This window comes from Henckelia pumila, chromosome 2, assembly GCF_033568475.1.
Source record: "Henckelia pumila isolate YLH828 chromosome 2, ASM3356847v2, whole genome shotgun sequence".
Classification (NCBI taxonomy): Eukaryota; Viridiplantae; Streptophyta; class Magnoliopsida; order Lamiales; family Gesneriaceae; genus Henckelia; species Henckelia pumila.
In genome coordinates, this window is record NC_133121.1 from 166,943,903 (window position 1) to 166,963,447 (window position 19,545).

Here is a 19,545-nt window from a genome sequence, read left to right on the forward strand (position 1 = left end):
TCAATCCTAAATAATTTAATAATATTAGAATTTATCTCTAAACTCTAAAATCCTCAAATTACATATTCTCGGATTAAAATTAAAAAGAACAATTGCACTTTAGCCCTTGAAACTTCAATATTTGCAAATCAGTCCCTGCGCGAGTTTAACTTCAAAGTAAATCCGTTAATTATCGGAACTTGGAATTTAAATCTTAAATTCCATAAATATTCAATTCAAATATTTTCATCTTTTAATTTAAGAAACCCGAAATTTAAATCTCAAAATCCGTAAATTCTCAAATTAAATATTTGCAGCTCAGAAATGAAATCTCGAATTTCCATAAATTCTTCAATTCATATTTTTTTTCCATTTTCAGAATTTAAATCTCAAATTCCGATTAAGAACGTAATATCTCAAGGCCTTAGATAATTGGTGATTTGATGGGGGTGAGTTCAAAAGCTTCGAACCCTCAGATTGAAAGCTCTAAACTCATTATGCACATTGAGTTGTCCAATCATTGGACATGTGTACTGTTTGCGAAAGATCAAAAGGTACGAAGTTATGATTTAGGATCCGAACTAGTTTGAAAGGTTTGAATGATATCGGAACTTCCGCACTCCTGTCTATAAATAAAGGTCGAGACCCTCATTTTAGATTGCAAATTTCACAGCTTCTCTCTCGAATCACTCTTATTTTAAGGCTTTTAGACGTCATTCCAGGGTCGGGCGATAGCGAAGTTGTGCCTAGAGTTTGGGTTTATCGTCATTAGTGGGCTAACGATGGACGCGGATATACTCCTTGCATGTCCATGTATCACGTTAAGCCAAATCTTATTCGAGATAGTCGTAATTTAGTAGGGTCACTCATTTCTAATTTATGGACAATTGAACATCATGAGTCACAGTGGCCGACGGGTCGAGAAGACTGTGATGTTTCTAGGACATTTCAGATCCATATTCGGATGAGAGTGCTATTGATCCAAAGGGGTATTACCGAGTGATGCTAGACACTCTCGCGCCTCAAATCTGAGCATGAGTTCTCTCTTGATCCAGTTACCTAGTTCACGTAATGCATACATATATAGGTTTGTATACTCGTATTTATATATTGGGAGTTAGCACTCACGTTCTTGTTTTCATCTTGGACACTTCATTCCTCGGGGCAAGCCTTAATTTGGATGATGCTGGCAGGAGTAGTCCTTGAAACGATATTTCAGTGCACCCCGATGATTTCCGAGTTTGGTTTTGTTGTTTATTTTGGGTTTAGTATGATACACTTTTAGATTTGGTTGTATTATTAATCTCCTGTTGGTTTGAGAATTGTATTGTATCGTTGAATTCTCGTTGTTTATCTGATTATGTTTATTTAAGTTAATTTCATGCTTAAAAATTTGTTTAGTAGGTGATTCCAGAGCGAAACGCTATACAATATCCATCAAGATGGTGTTCAGAAGAAAATAAGCGATGGATACTGCAATTATAGATCGAGTTAATTGGACATGTAATTAAATGTATTGAAATTTAGATTATTTGTTGAAAGTAAGTTTACATTATTTTTCATGTGTTAAACATTTTGAATTTGAGATGAATGTGGGATGTGATATTTCCTCCACCCAATTTGATCAATTCAGTTTTTATGTTCACTCAATAAGAAGTCTTATTTCATAATATTTGTTATCAAATTAAAAACTCAAAAATCAAAAAATTGAAATAAAAACATCAATTGTTCGAGGAATAAAAATTTCTCTTATGCAAATAACGTCTCAACAATATGAATCTCATAAAATTAGATAGTGGAGAGTAAAAAATAAATAAAAAGAAAAAAAATCCAATTAGATTAATTGAATTTTTGTAATTTAAATGCAAAATACAAGAGAAAAGGCGCACACTAAGAAGTACATCTAGCATCAACTATAAATGACTTTATTCTTGAGTGGTTTCATTGCATTGTAACTCATGACTTGTTGGTTGAAGATTTATGATATATATTGTTTTGTTTTATAAAAAAAACATTAAAGAAAAATTTATATTACATTGATGAAAATAATTTTTAATTTCAAATAATATATTTTATGGGTAAATTAGTGCTCAGTCCCTAAACCCAAATATAAATACATGCTCAGTCCCCTGTCAGCAAAAAAACTATTTAAACTCCCTGGAACGACACATTTTTTCGGATGAAATTCGGTACAAAACGTTGAAAATATGGTACAAATACATGATATTGGAGCAGTTCAAGATCGAGTATAAAAACTTAGATTTTGAGTATAATACCTGGACATATTTATTAATATGAACTTGCAACATATGTTTGAATACTCAAAAATCATAGAAAGTCAGTACAAAATATTAAAAATATGGTACGAATGCATGATATTCGAGCACTAATTTTTCAATATCGGGTATAAAAAATAAGATTTTGAGTATAAAACCTGAACATCTTGTTAATATGAACTTGCAACATATGTTTGAATCTTAAAAATCATATATTTGTACCAGATCTAACACCTTTGGTACTCAAAAATAAATATTAGTATCATTTTTCAATATTGTGTACCGATTTCCATCCAAATAAGGTAAATATGTCATTAATATCAATATTTTTTTTAGTACTCAGAGATTATATATTTAACTAGATTTAACACATTTGATACTCAAATATCATATATTAGTACCGTATTTATGATATTTTGTATCAATTTTCATCCAAAGAAGACAAATGTATCATTAATATCAATATTTGATTACATATTTGAGTACTCAAAAATCATACATTTGTACCGAATTTGAAATAGTTAATACTCAAATATTATGTATTCGCACCATATTTTCAACCTTTTATACCGAATTTCATCCAAAAAAAACATATGGGCTCAAGGATTTAAACAATTTTTTTTGATAGGGTTTAGAGACTGATAGCTGATTTACAGGTATTTTTATATGTCTCATGTATCCCTATGTGTACAATTGAGCTATGGTTTGACCCACTCCCGTTGGGTCAGAGGCCCATCACTTAATATAATACGGGCCAACCCAATAAGCGAAATATAATTGAAACGATGAGTGAAGAATACAGAAATGTAAACATGTTTGTGTTGGGACTTAGAGCTCGTTTGGATTTTGTAGAGATTTTTTAAAATAAGTGTTTTTAAAAGCTACAATTTTTGGCTTTTAAAAAAGCTCAAATTTGGACTTAAAAAGTGCTTATTTAAGCACTTTTTTGGTCAATCAAACACCTTGTTAACTGAAAAGCACTAAAAAAAATGTTTTTTTTTTCCTGGCTTTTGAAATCAAACGGGGCCTTAATTGTTTGGAGCCCATAAAACGTCTACGGTTAATTTTGATGTCGAAGATTCTAGATAATATTTAAAATTTAATTTATTAAATAAATATTAAAGGGTTATTTCACAACAAATAAGAGATACAAAAACTTATAAGGTCATTTCAAAAGTCAATTTTGTTATATTGATCTATAACTCGATTCGATTCAATACAAAATATTATTTTTTTATTATAAATATGAATTCGATCGATTTTTATCACGTATATAGATCAGTGTGATTGTCGTAATACCTGCATGTTTATTTTTTTTTATAGGGCGACGATTGATGAGAAGGCCATTGAACAATTAGTTATTATTGAAATTACATGTGATATAACTCGATTATTTTATATGATATAATATAATATAATTAATTGGTTTAATTTGGCTACACAAAATATTATTTATTGCAACACAACAATTAAAGCTTAGTAACTAAACATACAAAATTCTCTAAAAAAAAACTAAACATACAAAACTTTTCTATATAAAATCAAAGAATCCGAGGGGCTGAAAATTTATTGCTAATTAAATTGAATACTTATATAAAGGTAATTATGAATTTTCATATTTGAGAGACTAATAATGACAATGGCACAAATTAAAATTTATAGATTTATGTTTTCATTTTAGGATATATGTGGTTCAAATTAAATATAGAGTCGTCAAAATAGATTGTGTTTATCTCATTACCTAACATGACAGTATCGCACGTTAACCACTAAAAAGACGTAAAGACATATCCCGTAGTTTTTTGTTACATCTATTAACTACTATTTATTCTAAAAAGAAATTTTAGTCGAATTACTTATCATTAGTATCGATTTCGATATTATTACGATATTATATTTTTTAATTCTTAGAAATTATAAGAATGTAACAACTTCTAAATAATTTAACAAGCACAATATAAAAAAAACATGTTCTTAAACATAATAATATAAATAAAAACTTATGCATATTCTGCACATTTAAACTATCATACTTAAATGGTAATAATAGCATTAATAATGTATGTTTAAATTGAAATTGGAAAATTATTCATTTAATGACATTTTGTATAAAATTTGTTATAGTATAATATATAGTGGGTAGCTGGGTATCTTGTATTCTTGTTTGACACCCTTACGAGTAACTTCATCAATGTATGTATGCGGTAATACTTAGATATAAAAGATAATATGTTTTTATAAGTTGGATCAACAATTTGTTTGATTAGAAGTGTCAAAATGGGCTAGGTTCGTCGGGTTGACCCATTCCATCATGCAAAATTAGTGGGTTGGATTGACAATTTTTCAACCCGCCTAAAAAATGGGCTACCCCGCCTAATGGTGGGTTGTTATAGGTTTTTGATCTTATATTACTTTTGTGTATAATATAATAATATAATAATTAAGAGTAAAATTCATTGTGATACACCAAAATATCAAATTGATACATGAATTATTGAAAATGGTTAATTGGTACATGATTAAGTTATAAAATCAATTTTACCCTTTACTAAAATTATTTTAAAGTCCAATATTTTTGTTAAATAAAAATAGATACACATTTTATTTTTCAAAATTATAAGCATAAATTTATATTTATATAAATTTTAATTATACAAACGAGATTGTATGCATGGTACGAAAACTTTATCAATATTAATTAGTACAAACATACGTATACGTATATAACTGATAATTCTATACTAAAAAATAATACATATTAAAAAATAATTATAAATATATAATAAAATGATGTTTTTCTTTTCATTATAATATTATCATTTATAATAATAAAATTATATTTCATAAATAATCAGAATATGTCGAACTAAATATAATTTATTCTATTATTAAAAATATTATAAAATAAATTGTTTTATGTTTAAATATTTAATTAAAAATGTAATTAATAAAACCTTGTAATATGTAACAATGATAATCGTGCAAAATCGAGACAATAAGTAATATCAATGTGATGTTGTATAGTTACTTCGACTTATTTTTTGAGTTTGATTATATATCAATTAAATTATTTTAAATAGTTCATATATTAATTTAACATTTTATTTATTATTCATAAATTAAAATAATTTTATTTAATAATTAATAAAATTTTAAACAAATACACTCACCCTTTAGAAACAGAGCCTCAATTTGGGGCGTTTAGGTTAACGTCTCTCATTTCCCAGCTCACAGAGCGGCGGCGGAGACAATGTGGCGATCGCCGGCAGCACGAGCTTATCTACGGAGGCGCGTGGTTGTGTCAAAATTGCGTCATCCTATAGTTCATTCTCAGGTATCATGTCATGAGACCCTAATCTCAAATCTTCAACCTGATGAACCCTTGTTTCGGTTCTCGAATTCATGGGTCTCGAAAAGATCTGAGTTTTATCAACGAAATAGATTTTTATCATCGAGTGCATTTGAGAGCTACCAGGATTCACCTTCTGAATCGCCGATGGCCGAGGCTGACGAGGCCGCGGAAGATTTTGATTTTAGCTCAACGAATACTTTTGATGAAAATACTATGTTTGCTTCATCGGAATATGAGAGTCCGGGTTCAATTTTTGAAGGGGCTGATAGTGTAGGGGTTGATGAGGGAATTGGTGAAATTTTTGTTGGGGAAATGGCGATGCAAGATGAGGGTATTGAGGTAGTAAAGGAAAATGATCCGGATAGGGTGGAGAGCTTGTTGTCTCTGCTTCAAAGTAGGGGTACCGTAGCTGGGTCACAAGTATCTCATTTTGAAGAAATGGGTTTGATCTTGAATGAAGAATTTGTATTAAAGGTTCTTGGTACATCATATGTTCCAGCTGAAAATTTGATCAGCTTTGCTAGATGGGCACTGCAGAAGCTGGATTTTAAGGTGACTACGCGAGTGATGGACTCGCTAGTTAGCACGATATGCCAGGAAGATAGTAAGAGAGATGCATATTCATTGTGGGATTTTGTGAATGAGGTCGGGGAGAAGAAGGGGTTGGTGAGTACAGAGAGTTTAAACGAATTAATAGGGCAGTTTTCAAGGCTGGGGAAAGGGAAGGCTGCATTTGATGTGTTCAATAAGTTTGAGGAATTTGGATGTCTTCTAAATGCTGACTCATATTACTTTACCATCGAAGCTCTTTGTAAGAGATCTTTTTTCAATTGGGCATTGGTAGCTTGTGAGAAGATGCTAGAGGCGGATAAATTGCCTGATATTGAGAGAGTTGGAAATATAATTTCTTACTTGTGTAAAGGAGATAGGGCTAAAGATGCACATTTGGTTTATCTATATGCAAAAGATAAGAAGATTTATCCTCCCAGGTCGTCTATCGATTTCTTGATTAGCTCTCTTTCTCGAAATAAGAGAACGGATAATGGAAATGGACAGGAACTTGATAAAGAACTTGATAAAGAAACCGTATCACTTGCTTTAGAGATGCTGAACGATTATCCAGGAGTAGATCGAAAGTCTGCAATTAAACCATTTTCAAGTGTCCTTAAGAAGTTGTGTTGGATTCAAGATATTGGCAGGGCAAAAAAATTGTTACTTGAAATGATTGATGCAGGTCCGCCTCCTGGAAATTCCAGCTTCAACTATGTAATCAATGGGCTTACAAAAGCTGGGGAAATGGATGAAGCATTGAAAATAATGGAAACGATGGAAACCAGAGGTTTAAAACCCGATGTGTACACTTATTCTGTAATCATGAGTGGTTATGCAAGGGATGGTGCAATGGAGGAAGCATGCAGTATATACAACGAAGCCAAAAAGAAGCATTCCAAGCTCACCCCAATAACCTACCACACACTCATTCGTGGATTCTGCAGGCTTGAACAATTTGACAAGGCTGTGGATATATTAGGGGAGATGAAACAATATGGAGTTCAGCCTAGCCACGACGAGTACAATAAACTGATAAAATCACTTTGTTTAAAATCTTTAGACTGGGAAGCAGCGGAAATGCTTCAATATCAGATGGGAGAGAACGGCTTGATTCTTAACGGGAGAACGAGGGCTCTTATAAGTGCAGTTAAGGAGTTGAAGGAAGGAGATCTTGAAGTATCTTCACCTGTATAATGCACTACCAGATGTGTGCCATCCTGCTGAATCTTATACTGCATCGAAAAGTAGTCATCTTTTTTGCTGTTGTAGGTAGCGTTAGTTGAAAGTGATGTTTGGTGTCGAAGATTTCTGAAATTGATGTGTTGCTAATTATATGATTTGTATGATTGTGTCATTTGAAATTTTGGGTAGTTGAGGCCAATGGATTCAGATGTATTTCTTTGTGGAGTTTTAGGCCCTTCAATCTTTCATCTCAGTCAAGTCAAATAAACAAGGCTAAGAGAAACCTTTTGCTTCAACTGTTTAGCGTTTTATAATAATTATAATTGAACAACAATTTTACAGAAATATTTGCTATTCCTTTAATTTGCTTTTATTCAAATATTCAATCTTTTATTTATTAACACTTCGATTTCTATTTCAACAAATATGCTGTTATAAATAAAATGATGGAGAAAGAGTTCGTTTGAAATTTAAGATATTTTGGAGGCTAAAATGTAGCTGAATAAAAATACAAGAAAATAAATAACAAGCTAGTATCATTTAAATCAAACTCAACACCTTCATAATCACAGGTTTTTCCCCACTCTAGGCTCAGTTTTTTTATAATATGATCGAGAATTTGAGACTAATATTTGTGATCTGATATATTATTATATATCTGAGTGTTGATGTAAAATTTGTAGATACTAAAAAGAGCACTTCTTTTAATTTTTAAGTCGAAAAAATAGCAGCATCATAACGTTTTCAATTTGAAACTTGTACAAATCAACATCCAAGTGATCTACATATACAAATAGAGTTACAAATAGGATTACAAGTCTTCTATTCAAATTACAAAACTACCCTGAATTTTTTAAAAAAATGGTTTTTTCTCATCTACAGTTGTTTGATTTGCTTTTAAAAATACTTTTCGAGAAAAACTATAGTTTTTATTTATTTTATTTTATTTTATTATTTTACCAAAAAATGTTATTTTCATTATTTGTTGTCCCTATTTAAACAAAATGACTCTGAGATCAGAAATTTTTTAAGTTGTTCGATTATTTTTATTAATTGAATTTAATTTAATAATTTTTTCCTCAATCTTTTTCTTCTTAATTTGTACTTCGTATGAAAGTGAGTTATTTGAAAATAATAAATTTTAATTTTTCAAAATTTTAAATTGATGAGAAATATATCGTTCTTTTATTGGATGCATATAACAAACTAAATAGAGTTTTCATGAACATAGCAACGGAGTAAACAAACATATCCAATTGGGTGGAAAAAAATATGAATGCAGACATTCATTTTAATATCCAGAATCTTCTAACAAACACAAAAACAATCTAAATTACAATATATCTTGTTGCACAGTATATCTTATTGCATCCAATTAAATTACTTCCATTAGATCTTAGATACTATCACTTCATTCTCATTTGACCGCCGTCTGAACAAGCATAATGTTGTCGATGCTTGATCAATTCTGTAGTTGGATACTAAATGTCTTCCGCAATCGATATTCCAAGGATAATGATAAACACCCTATAATTATTATGCAAATGTAAGAAACAAGCACAACTAATATTAACGACTTGAAACACGAAAATCATAATACCATACCATTAATTGTTGTGAGAAAGAGAGCAGAGTCATCATCACAGAATTTTGACAAGTGGTTGAGTAAACACATTACTATATTCAATTTCTGGTTGTGAGTTTTTTCCTTTGTTTGATTTCACCGATATCTACAAAACCAACATATGCATGAATAGAATGTCAAATATTGATACTTCATATAAAAGTATTAGGAATATCTTTTACCTTCGATTTCTTGGAAAACTTCTCCAATGGACTTTTTTTCCTAAGCTTCTTAGGGGCTCCTTTTGTTTTAGTATATTTTGGATCAAGAACTTTGCAATTAGAAGCTTGGTTTAAATCATCAACACGATCAGATTGTACTTGCATGCTTAGCGGGGATACCAAATTACGACCGCAATCTGATTGTAATTTTGATATACCAAGGTTACTTGCTTTACTTTCAATCCACTCGAGGAGCTTTTGGGTTTCATCATCATTATCTGCAGCCAAATCTGCAATATTTTTAAATGCTTCGCACAATTTCTCATAATTTAACTGACCCGAAGTAGTTATCCATCCATTGTAATTGATCTTCACCCTAGTATACAATCTACTCACATCCTTCCTCCAACGTCGAAGTACATATTGCTCGGGAATGACCGACAACTTATTACGGATCAAAACTGTAATAGCATGCCTACAAATTATTCCTCTGAACTCAAATATGTGACAACTACAAGAAAATGTGCATTTATCTCTCTCAAACATAATTTCAAACCTCTTTTCCTTAACTTTCTCATGCACTGTAAAATCTTCTGTTGTACTGACCCGTAGTCAGAATTAAGGATTAATTATAATTAATCCAATGATCATGTTTAGATTTAGTAAAACATGATAAAGGGTTTCCAAAAGGATCTAAGGAGTTCAAAAATGGATTCAGAACACTCGAAAATGGCCGAGAAGGTTCCGAGAGTTCGGAGGATCCGAACTAGGTTAGGAGGCTCCGAACCTAAGATCGGAGGCTCCGGACTTGAATGGCCAGCTGTCCGAGAAAAATACTTCATTGGTGATGTAACTGATGGGACTTCGGATCCGGCTCCGAACAAGATCGAAGGCTCTGAAGTCAAGAACGGAGGATCCGAAGTCGGGTTCGGAGGCTCCGAACTTTGCCTATAAATAGAGGGTCCGAGAGCTCATTTCACTCGCACCTCTCCTCTCTTATCTCTCAATTCCTTAGCTTTCTAACTCAGATCTAGGGAGATCTAGGCGTCCTATTGGGAATCCGGAAGTGGCATAGCAATCCAGGCATCGTAGCGGAGCTGTGGCCTAGTTTTGAGGCAAGCGGCAGCAAAGGGCTGACGACGGACGCAGGTATAGCTTTGGATTCCTAAAAATATTTAGAAGTATGAAATAGCTTAGTTAAGGCTTTTAGAGCTTAAATAATGATGCATGGGTATTTTCATTGCAGACGCCATAGTGTAGACTAATAGGCGTGAGATCTAGACCAGTGGTGCTAGGATTTGACTGTAGTGTTAGAGGTACGTAAGTACTGACCAAGATAGCCGACATGATATATATGCTTATATGTTGCATGAGTATGTGCTATATGTTTTTACCATGTTTTACCGCTTTAGCACATGCATGTTTTTACACTGGACTGCATCTGGTATGATGCGATTCATGACAGTTTCCATCGGTGATGAGTTACTCCTTATGGAATCGTGTTTGGGGAGACTCAGCCCCTGGTTTTGCTATCACTAGGAGCGACCACGACGGTGGAGTAGATGCTATAGTGGATATGAGAATATACGAGTATCCCGCGGATTCGCTCTCTTAGCACGGTATTGTATATTCATGGCGCCCTGAGTAGACTGTTTTATCCAGTATTTTAAAGTCATTTGCTTGCTGCGTATTAGTTTATATATCATTGCTTTCGTATTGAGCATTGTCGCTCACGCCCCTGTGTTTGGTATTTTTGGGTACCTTGTGGCGGGGCAAGTTTGAGGCTGGACAGTCCAGGTGACTCGCAGCAGGGGTTGAGTTCTTTACCTGTTGGAGCGAGAGTTTAGCGGTAGGACATGTAACCCTATAGACTTTCAATTTGGATGTATAAGAGTATTTATACACTTTTTTTAGTCGTCGGTTGTATTGTGTCGATTGGAATTGATGTATTTATAATTATCCGCTCTTTACGCTTTTATTATTAGTACATGCGCTTTATTAACTCTGATTAGGTAGTGGATCCGGGTAGGGTCGCTACATTTATTGGCATCAGAGCGCATTGCAACTGGGAATTAGTAAAGTGGATTAATACATTATCTGTTATTAATTGACAGATGGCAGATTACGATGAGATCCACGACAGTGGAGGTGATGGTCGTTGAGACGGCGGAGACGGTCGTCGACGTCGCCGTGGACATCGTGACGATCGGAGGAGAGTCAACATGCATAGGTTTATGCAAGTGAGCCCTAAGCCATTGGCGGGAGGCGAGACCCCAGAGGCTGCTGAGGACTGGCTAGAGAGGATGGAGCATTGCTTCAGAGAGTTCCGTTTCACAGACGAGGAAAATATGGAGACTCTTGGTTTCTTGCTAGAGGGACGAGCAAGGAAGTGGTGGAGATATATTTCCGCACCGTTTATAGTAGCGAGAGGACCAGCTACTTGGATTGAGTTTCGTACTGCTTTCCAGAGGTTGTATTTTCCTCAAGCTCTTCGTCACGCGAAAGCCAGTGAGTTTATTGGATTGCGACAGAGGACGATGACTATTGAGGAGTATCAGCAGAAGTTCTTCGATACCTTATTGTCCGCATATTTCTGAGAGTTCGGTGGCCAAGTATGATCATTTCCTTCAGGGTCTGAAACCTGAGATTCATCAGATGGTTGCTGTTGGAAGCGACATGACCTATGAGGGTTTGGTGGACCGTTGCCATCAGGCCAAGGACAGTCTTTGGAGGAACAGGTCTATGATTTTTTCTGCATCCAGACCGACTAGTTCTTTGGGTTCGAGGGGCCAGTCTTTCAAAAAGCAAGGAGGCAGTTCTTCTTTTTCCGGATTTGGCGGAGTGCATCGTTTTGGTAGCCATGGGGTGAGCCAATGTCGTCAGTGTAGGCGTAAGCATCCACCAGGCTCGTGCCCTCGATCGACTGGTGCATGTTTTCAGTGTGGACGTGAGGGTCACATGAAGAGAGATTGTCCTACTCTGATGGGAGGAGCTAGTGGTTCTGGAGGTTCTAAAGCATCCGTGCAGCAGCCGCAACAGCAGTATCGGCAGCAGCCTTTTCATCAGCAATGCCCGCAGTCACAGCCATCGCAGCAACAGACTTCTTCCCGTGGTCATTCTTCCTTAAGGCCATGTGTTCAGGGGTAAGTCTTTGCACTGAACCAGGAGCAGGCGGAGGCAGACAGTGAACGTATGATTGCAGGTACCTGTAGTTTTATTTGGTATTTTTGCTTATGTCTAGATTGACACTGGTGCATCACACTCATTTATTTCAGCACGATTTGCTAAGAGGCATAGTCTACCCTATATTCCATTAGACGTACTGCTAGTTGTTTCGACTCCTATGGGTCAAGAGGTTTTGGTTAAGCGTCTAGTTATAGGTTGCATTCTGAATTTCGAGGGACATCAGCTGTAGTGACCCGCGCCGTGATCACCTACTAATCAGAACTTAAGCATGCAATTAATCAATATAATAATCTTAATCAGAGAAACTGCGGAATTAAAGCAAGTCAAATACCAGGTAAGCAAAACCTAGTGGTCAACCCCTCTATCCAGCCTTGGTCACCACCTAACCTCCCCGTTTCCAGGAGAACTACCTGCAACTGCCCCATGGAATAGGGCATCCAGCCAACAGAAAATAACCGGAAGTGAGCCTAACATGCTCAGTACGAGAGTATGAGTATACACTATTATATGCGCATGAATGCAAATGAACTGAGTACCAAGACACTCAGGTCAAAAAACTAGCTCATAGACCGGACCCAGGGTATATAGCATGCTGCGTCGTCGCCTCAGGAGGTGGCTCATATACCCAATAGATAAAGGTGACCTGATACTAGTACATGTGTCCAACCATCACGGTGACCTGACACAAGACTTACGTATCCAATCATCCACAAACTCGTAGGGTAAAAACCCTAATACAGGATACCTCTAAGGTAAAGGCTCAATATGCTCATGTATGCAACATACAGTCATGACATGCTTTATATAAAGACATATAAAACATGCAATCACATAATCCATGCAAACACATTATACATGCATACTCAATCTGGATATCTCAAATAATACTTCCGTACCTTACTAAGGCAGATCCTAGATACTCCCATCTAGGTCCAAGCCTAGCATGCAGCACTACAACATAAATAACCATGCATTACCTAGCATGCCAAACATCACCTACTAGGCTCTAAAAGCCTTAATTAAACTATAGTCTACTCCCTATTTACTATAGGGAACCAAAGCCAAAACTTCCTCCGTCGTCAGCCCGCTGATGTTGATTGCCCCAGATCTTGGGCATAGCCTAGCTACGACCCTTGGACGCCACGCCAGAGCTCCGCCGCCTGGCTGCTACTGCGGACACTGTCCGCAATAAAAAATACTATTTCCTACTCCAACTCTTAAAGAAAGAGTCCTGAAGCCCTTGAATAGAGCAATTACCAAGAGAAGAGAGGAAAAATTTCACTTCAAAATGAGGGATTCGGACCCCTATTTATAGGCGGAGTTCGGATGATCCAAACTGGGTTCGGACGGTCCTAACTGCCACTTTTCCGAGCCATTTTGACACTTGGGCTCTGCTGAGTTCGGACCGCCCGAACTGGGTTTGGACGGCCCAAACTGGTTTGGATGGCCCGAACTGGTCCGTAAGCTCCGAACTGTTTTGGTCCTTCCGAACTCATTTTTGGACCCCTGGGACCTACCCTAACATTTTCGAACGTTTCAGATCTGATTTTCCACTTATTTTAACCAAATAAGTACTCCTTAAACATGTTTTGACACTTTTAAAATTATATGTCATTTTTTAACATATTTAAAATCACTTAATCTTGTAAAATGGAACCGGGCTACTACATTCTCCCTCTACTTAATATATTTCATCCTCGAACAATCTTAAGTACTGAATGTAGTAAAATATTGAATAAACATCTTTTATTCAAACTGATTCATTTTACAAGTTACAATCTGAAAATACAATAATTCAAAATATCTCTGGATAATCTGTACGCATACGACTCTCAAGTTTCCAAGTGGCCTCCTCAGTGCCTCGGCGTTGCCACTGAACTTAGAACAAGAGGAATGGTTTTATTGCGTAACACCTTATCCTTATGACCTATGACACACAAAGGTCTTTCTACATATGCCAAATCCGTATCCAACTGTACTTCAGATGGCTGTAAAATATGAGACTCATCTGCCACATACCGTCACAATAGTGAAACATGGAACACGTTGTGGATACTAGACAAATCCGACGGTAAAGCCAACCTGTAAACCAAATCTCCGATAATTTCCAGAATCTCGAATGAACCAATGTACATAGGAGATAACTTACCCTTGAGACCAAATCTCAAAATTCTGCGAAATGGGGAGACTTTCAGGAACATTTTCTCTCCCACTTAGAATTGCAAAGGTCTGTGCTTGACATTCGCATAGCTAGCCTGCCGATCCTGTGCAGTGTTAATTCTCTTCTTGATCTGTCCAATAATATCAACAACCTATTGGACTAACTCTGGTCCTTCTATCTGTCGCTCCCCCACTTCTTCCCAGAACAGTGGAGTACGACATCGTCGCCCGTACAATGCCTCAAATGGAGTCATCCCAATACTGCGATGACAACTTTTGTTGTACGCGAATTCAATCAATGTAAATTGATCTTCCCGTGCTAGACTAAAATCCATATAACATGCTTGCAACATGTCTTCAAGAGTACAGATCGTGCACTCTGACTGTCCGTCAGTCTCTAGGTGATAAGTTGTACTCAAACTGAGGGTAGTACCCATAGCGTGCTGAAAACTCTCCCAAAACCTGTAAGTAAACCTGGGATCTCGATCGCTGATTATGCTCACAGGCACTCCGTGCAATCAAACAATATCTTGGATGTACAATCGTGCCATCCTATCAAAACTGAAGTCTCGGTTATAAGGAATGAAATGTGTTGACTTGATGAGTCTGTCCACCACAACCCAGATAGCATCACAATTCCTCGAGCTCACTGGTAAATGGGTCACGAAGTCCATCGCGATCAATTCCCATTTCCACTCAGGGATAGGTAAACTGTGAAACAATCCTCCAGTCGTTATTGCTCTGCCTTGACCTACTGATACACCAATCATCTAGAAACATACTGATACACATTTTTCTTCATTAATTTCCACCAGAAAGAACCTCGTACGCAAATCTTTGTACACCGAAAGGATTTTTATACTTTATGACTAGCACTTGTCATAATACCTGTGACAACGTCGTTGTCCACAATTCTTGATTTCCTGAACCCCTCAGGTTCTCTTCGTGGAAATATCAATACAATTATTCTGTTGATTCACAAATCAATTAGTACAGTCTTTAGTGCCAATATATATGGACATCTATCTCATAACTTGAGATAACACCTGAAAATGAGAATACTGATTATCCTGTCACGGATAATAATTTCTTGTTGAATTCTGACTTGCACTACTAGATGAACAAAATTTTTTCATCCCTCTTAGGCAAGTTCCTAAAACCAATACAACCTAGAAAAACACCTGAATCGATCTCATCAAATCTAACATATCAATGATCTAACACATCCAATAGACATCCCGAAAAATTGGTGACAACAATCCTGCTGGATCTGATAACCTTAAATATCAGCTGCTTGTAAGAGTGGGTGCCCAGTGAGCCAACTGTGTGGCTATGGGCTTTGTTGACTCTTTGTATAAACAATCTTTTGTTTAATATTATTTACACTTTTATGGCAATGACTTTATATTACTTCATATTGTTATATTGTGATATACTATTGTTGTTTTGATAAAGACCTTGAATATACTATAGTGTATGTAAGATGTGGTAGAACATGGAGATGTCTATCATGAAATACATCTTATAGTCACTGTATGTTCTAAAACCGTTCCTAGTCGATTGAGCCGTCCGATAATAAGGATAAGGATCGCTCGAGTTTGAGACTAGCATTTGCGATGCTGAGTACCACGTTTCATTGGTAGGGAACATGGAGATGTTCGAAGCATGCAAATGGATATTCATAGGATGAATAATCGAACTACCCTATCCGGACTTTCCAAGTGGTTATCACTTATCGAGTGGATAAAGTCCGCGGTTTTGGTTGTACACCATTAGTCCTTACGACTTGAAACATCATGGAGACTCTATATGCTAGTACTGTGTTTTGACTCGTTTACCGACTCTGAGGGGGTCATCAGGTGTCGAGATTGGGTACAGTTACGACACATATAGGAGTCAATGCATTGTTGTCAAGGATTCACCACATACTTGCGAGTGTGGATATCCTATGCGATCTGAGGAGATATTAGTGTGACAAATCTCTGGCCAGAGTACTTGATGTGATTTAAGAAATGGTTTCTTAGTAGCACATGCGATGTCACTAATTTGATCTTCAAGATGTATTGCATAGTTATCGAATCTTGAGCGACTCTCGATATACCAATGGTTGTTGATTCGATCGGGATATATGGATGAAGGGACCGTACTGTACGTTAACCAAAATCTACTGGTTCTTGTAGGCACTATCAGTGATACCTAGGGAATCATGGGGCGATGTTGCTAGGCGCTTTACCATGATTCGTTGGGCAAGTCGGAAAGTGTTGTTCCGAGTCACAAGGAGTTGTGAGCCCACGGCTAGCTGTATCCCTGAACCATTGAGGGTCACACAGTGTAATGGAGTGTTAATCCCCGTTGAGATAGTTAAATTTAAAGAGTTAAATTTAATGAACTAAGGAGTTGGACTTCTTAAATAAGAGTAAGGGAGTAGGGTTTCCTAAAATGACATAGGGATGGACATTTTTGGAAACCACTGAATTCGGATTCAGGAAAATTTATTTTGACTTTAAAACGTGCAGAAATGGTTTCTGTACACATTGGTGAAATCGGTTCATCAATCGGAGTCACGATAAATTTTATATTAATTTCTGAACGAGCGGGCTTTGCTTGTCGGGCCCCAGCTTATGATTAATGGGCCCTAAGGAGTTAGTGGCCTGCATTATAAATAAGTTATTTCAGTACAGAAATTACATACAACAGGTCATAATTTTTGAGACAGGATTTTCGAAACCCTAGCCCCTCTCAAAAACGTTTTCGGCCGCCCCTCCCTCCCTCTGCCCGAGAAAATTCCGGTCTGTGATTTTGAATCGCAGTAAGGAATAACGAATCAAATTCGTGTATTCTCTTCGCAGAAAACTTCTGATAGATTTTCTAGTGCAATCTATCAGAGGGATTAAACCTCTGTTCGTGGACCTGATTGAAGGCGTTCATCGGTTCCAGGGAGAGACAACAAGAGCAGAATTGTTCTGTTGGTGTCCATTAATCTCGTTGCGAGATTTGAGGTAAAATTTATTTAATTGTTATTTAAATTTTACACACACAATAATTCAATCGTTGTATGGTTGATACCCACACCATGGAATCGTTCCATGAGAAAATTTTTAAACTTCCGCTGCACCGGGTATCAATCGTAATTGGTCTGGGAACTCGCCAGTTTTCCAACACTGCTATCCTTTTTCCATGTCTAAACACTTGATGCTATCCTGTTAGTATCCATTAAAATTCAAATGCTTGTTAGATCAATTTCAGACACTAAAGTCCCAGAATTACCGCAAATCATTCCTAAGAACTGAATATCTGAGTACTGTACTCATATTATCAGTCTACCAAAAAGTGAACAATTCCAATCGTTCTTTATGCAAAAGAATATGTAGCTCCCCCATCACGGGGTTATAACATTTGTGTCTACCTCAGAAAAATAGTTGCAAAAAGTCAATGGGCACCAAACTTACACCAGTTTAACTCACCATTTCAAAACACACATGAACACCTAAGTGCTCATCTTTCCACTATCCAAATGAATTCTTATATTGTTGTATCCATGTTGTAACTTAGCAGACTCATGACATCTGTCAATGAATCGAGTATCTTTTCAAGGTTATCAAACTGACACCAAATTATACTATAACGTAACTGTTGTAATGATCATAGTTCACATCTTCCAGTATAAGTCATCCCACTGTCCTAATAAAACTCATCTTTGCTTGATAACCCATCAATAAAATTCCAATTCTTACAGAGAAACTTACCTAAGTAAATCACTTAGAATATCCTGTTCATCTTGTAATCAAGATCCTGATCACTAATTATACCTCTGATAGAATCAGACAATACTGGTAAAACCTCCTGGTCCTCCCCTAGTATCACGTGCGAGAACTACCCGTCCAGAATATTCACTTGTCAAGGAATCCTTTCCAAGACTATTCTATTCACGGGAACTAAAATCTGTATCTCTGATGAAGTCAGACGATAATTCACCACATTGCCTTGGCACTAATCCAGCACCAAGTATAATTTCAGAAGACTCAAATAAATCATGAATACTTTTCTGATAGTTATTCCCATTGCTATGACTGTACATAAAACGAGACTGAGGTAAGTCTTCCTATAATGCCAATCTGGAACAAAAAAATCCTTCCAGAGTACACCGGCATAAGGTCGCACTTACTATACTATCTCAAAACCCGACAGTCAAGAGCATCCTAGCATAACTCATCCTGAGTCTTTGATATTATGAAATATTCCTATCTGGACCGAAATCATTGATCAAGGAAAACTTTCTGCAGAGGCACAACTCAAATCTCGAGTTTGCAAGCATCTGATAATTAAATCCTATCAAATACTAATTCAACTAATCTCTTGGATTAAATCCTCAAAATCCCAATTCAAAACTGAAAACTATCTGCATAGAACAATTACTTGTCAAGGAAAATTTATTCTAAGACTGTTCTGACAAGGGGACATCTGTATCCTTAATAGACGATAACTAAATCCTGATACCACACCTGATATCTATCCAAATTTTAAAGCTATACCTTGTTGTGACTGTTGCAAAAATCCCCAGACTGATTAGCCTCCCCTAAATAGTCCCTGGAGCACAAAGGCCTCCAAAACAACATCTGAAGTATGAAAACTTCCAGAGTAATACTGACAAAGGGTCGCGCTTTCTCACGTCTAGTCCTGATTACAGCCCATAACTCTTGGTATTTCTTAGCCTGTCATCCTGATGAAAATCCATCATCACTAGGTAACAACCTAAAAAGATCAAAACAACCAACTGTTCTAAGGAAATCCGTCTAGAACAAACATTCATGCGTCCTGATGAGTCACATCATCCCTGGCAAACACTTGGCTTACTAGAATATTCTAGGTAAAACATCTAGAACTATTCATTGAAAACATGCAAAATCCCAAGTACTCATTTAAACAATGATCAATATTTTATTCAAAATAACCAAGTTAATCTCAAATATTACAACACTTGAACCACAAATCCAGGTTCCAATACAATCTTTATTACAATCACATATAATACATAACTTAATCAAAGGAGTACACTGAAAGATGTACAATACA

General features: G+C 36.1%; 1 protein-coding gene across 1 annotated transcript; it reads left to right on the forward strand.

Moving 5' to 3' along the window:
• Window positions 1-5,455: 5,455 nt before the first annotated feature.
• On the forward strand, window positions 5,456-7,664 carry LOC140882994 (uncharacterized). Its single transcript, XM_073289277.1, has one exon. It carries the CDS (start codon window positions 5,506-5,508, stop codon window positions 7,351-7,353), a length of 1,848 nt encoding a protein of 615 aa, XP_073145378.1. The 5' UTR covers window positions 5,456-5,505; the 3' UTR covers window positions 7,354-7,664.
• The last annotated feature ends 11,881 nt before the right edge of the window (window positions 7,665-19,545 follow it).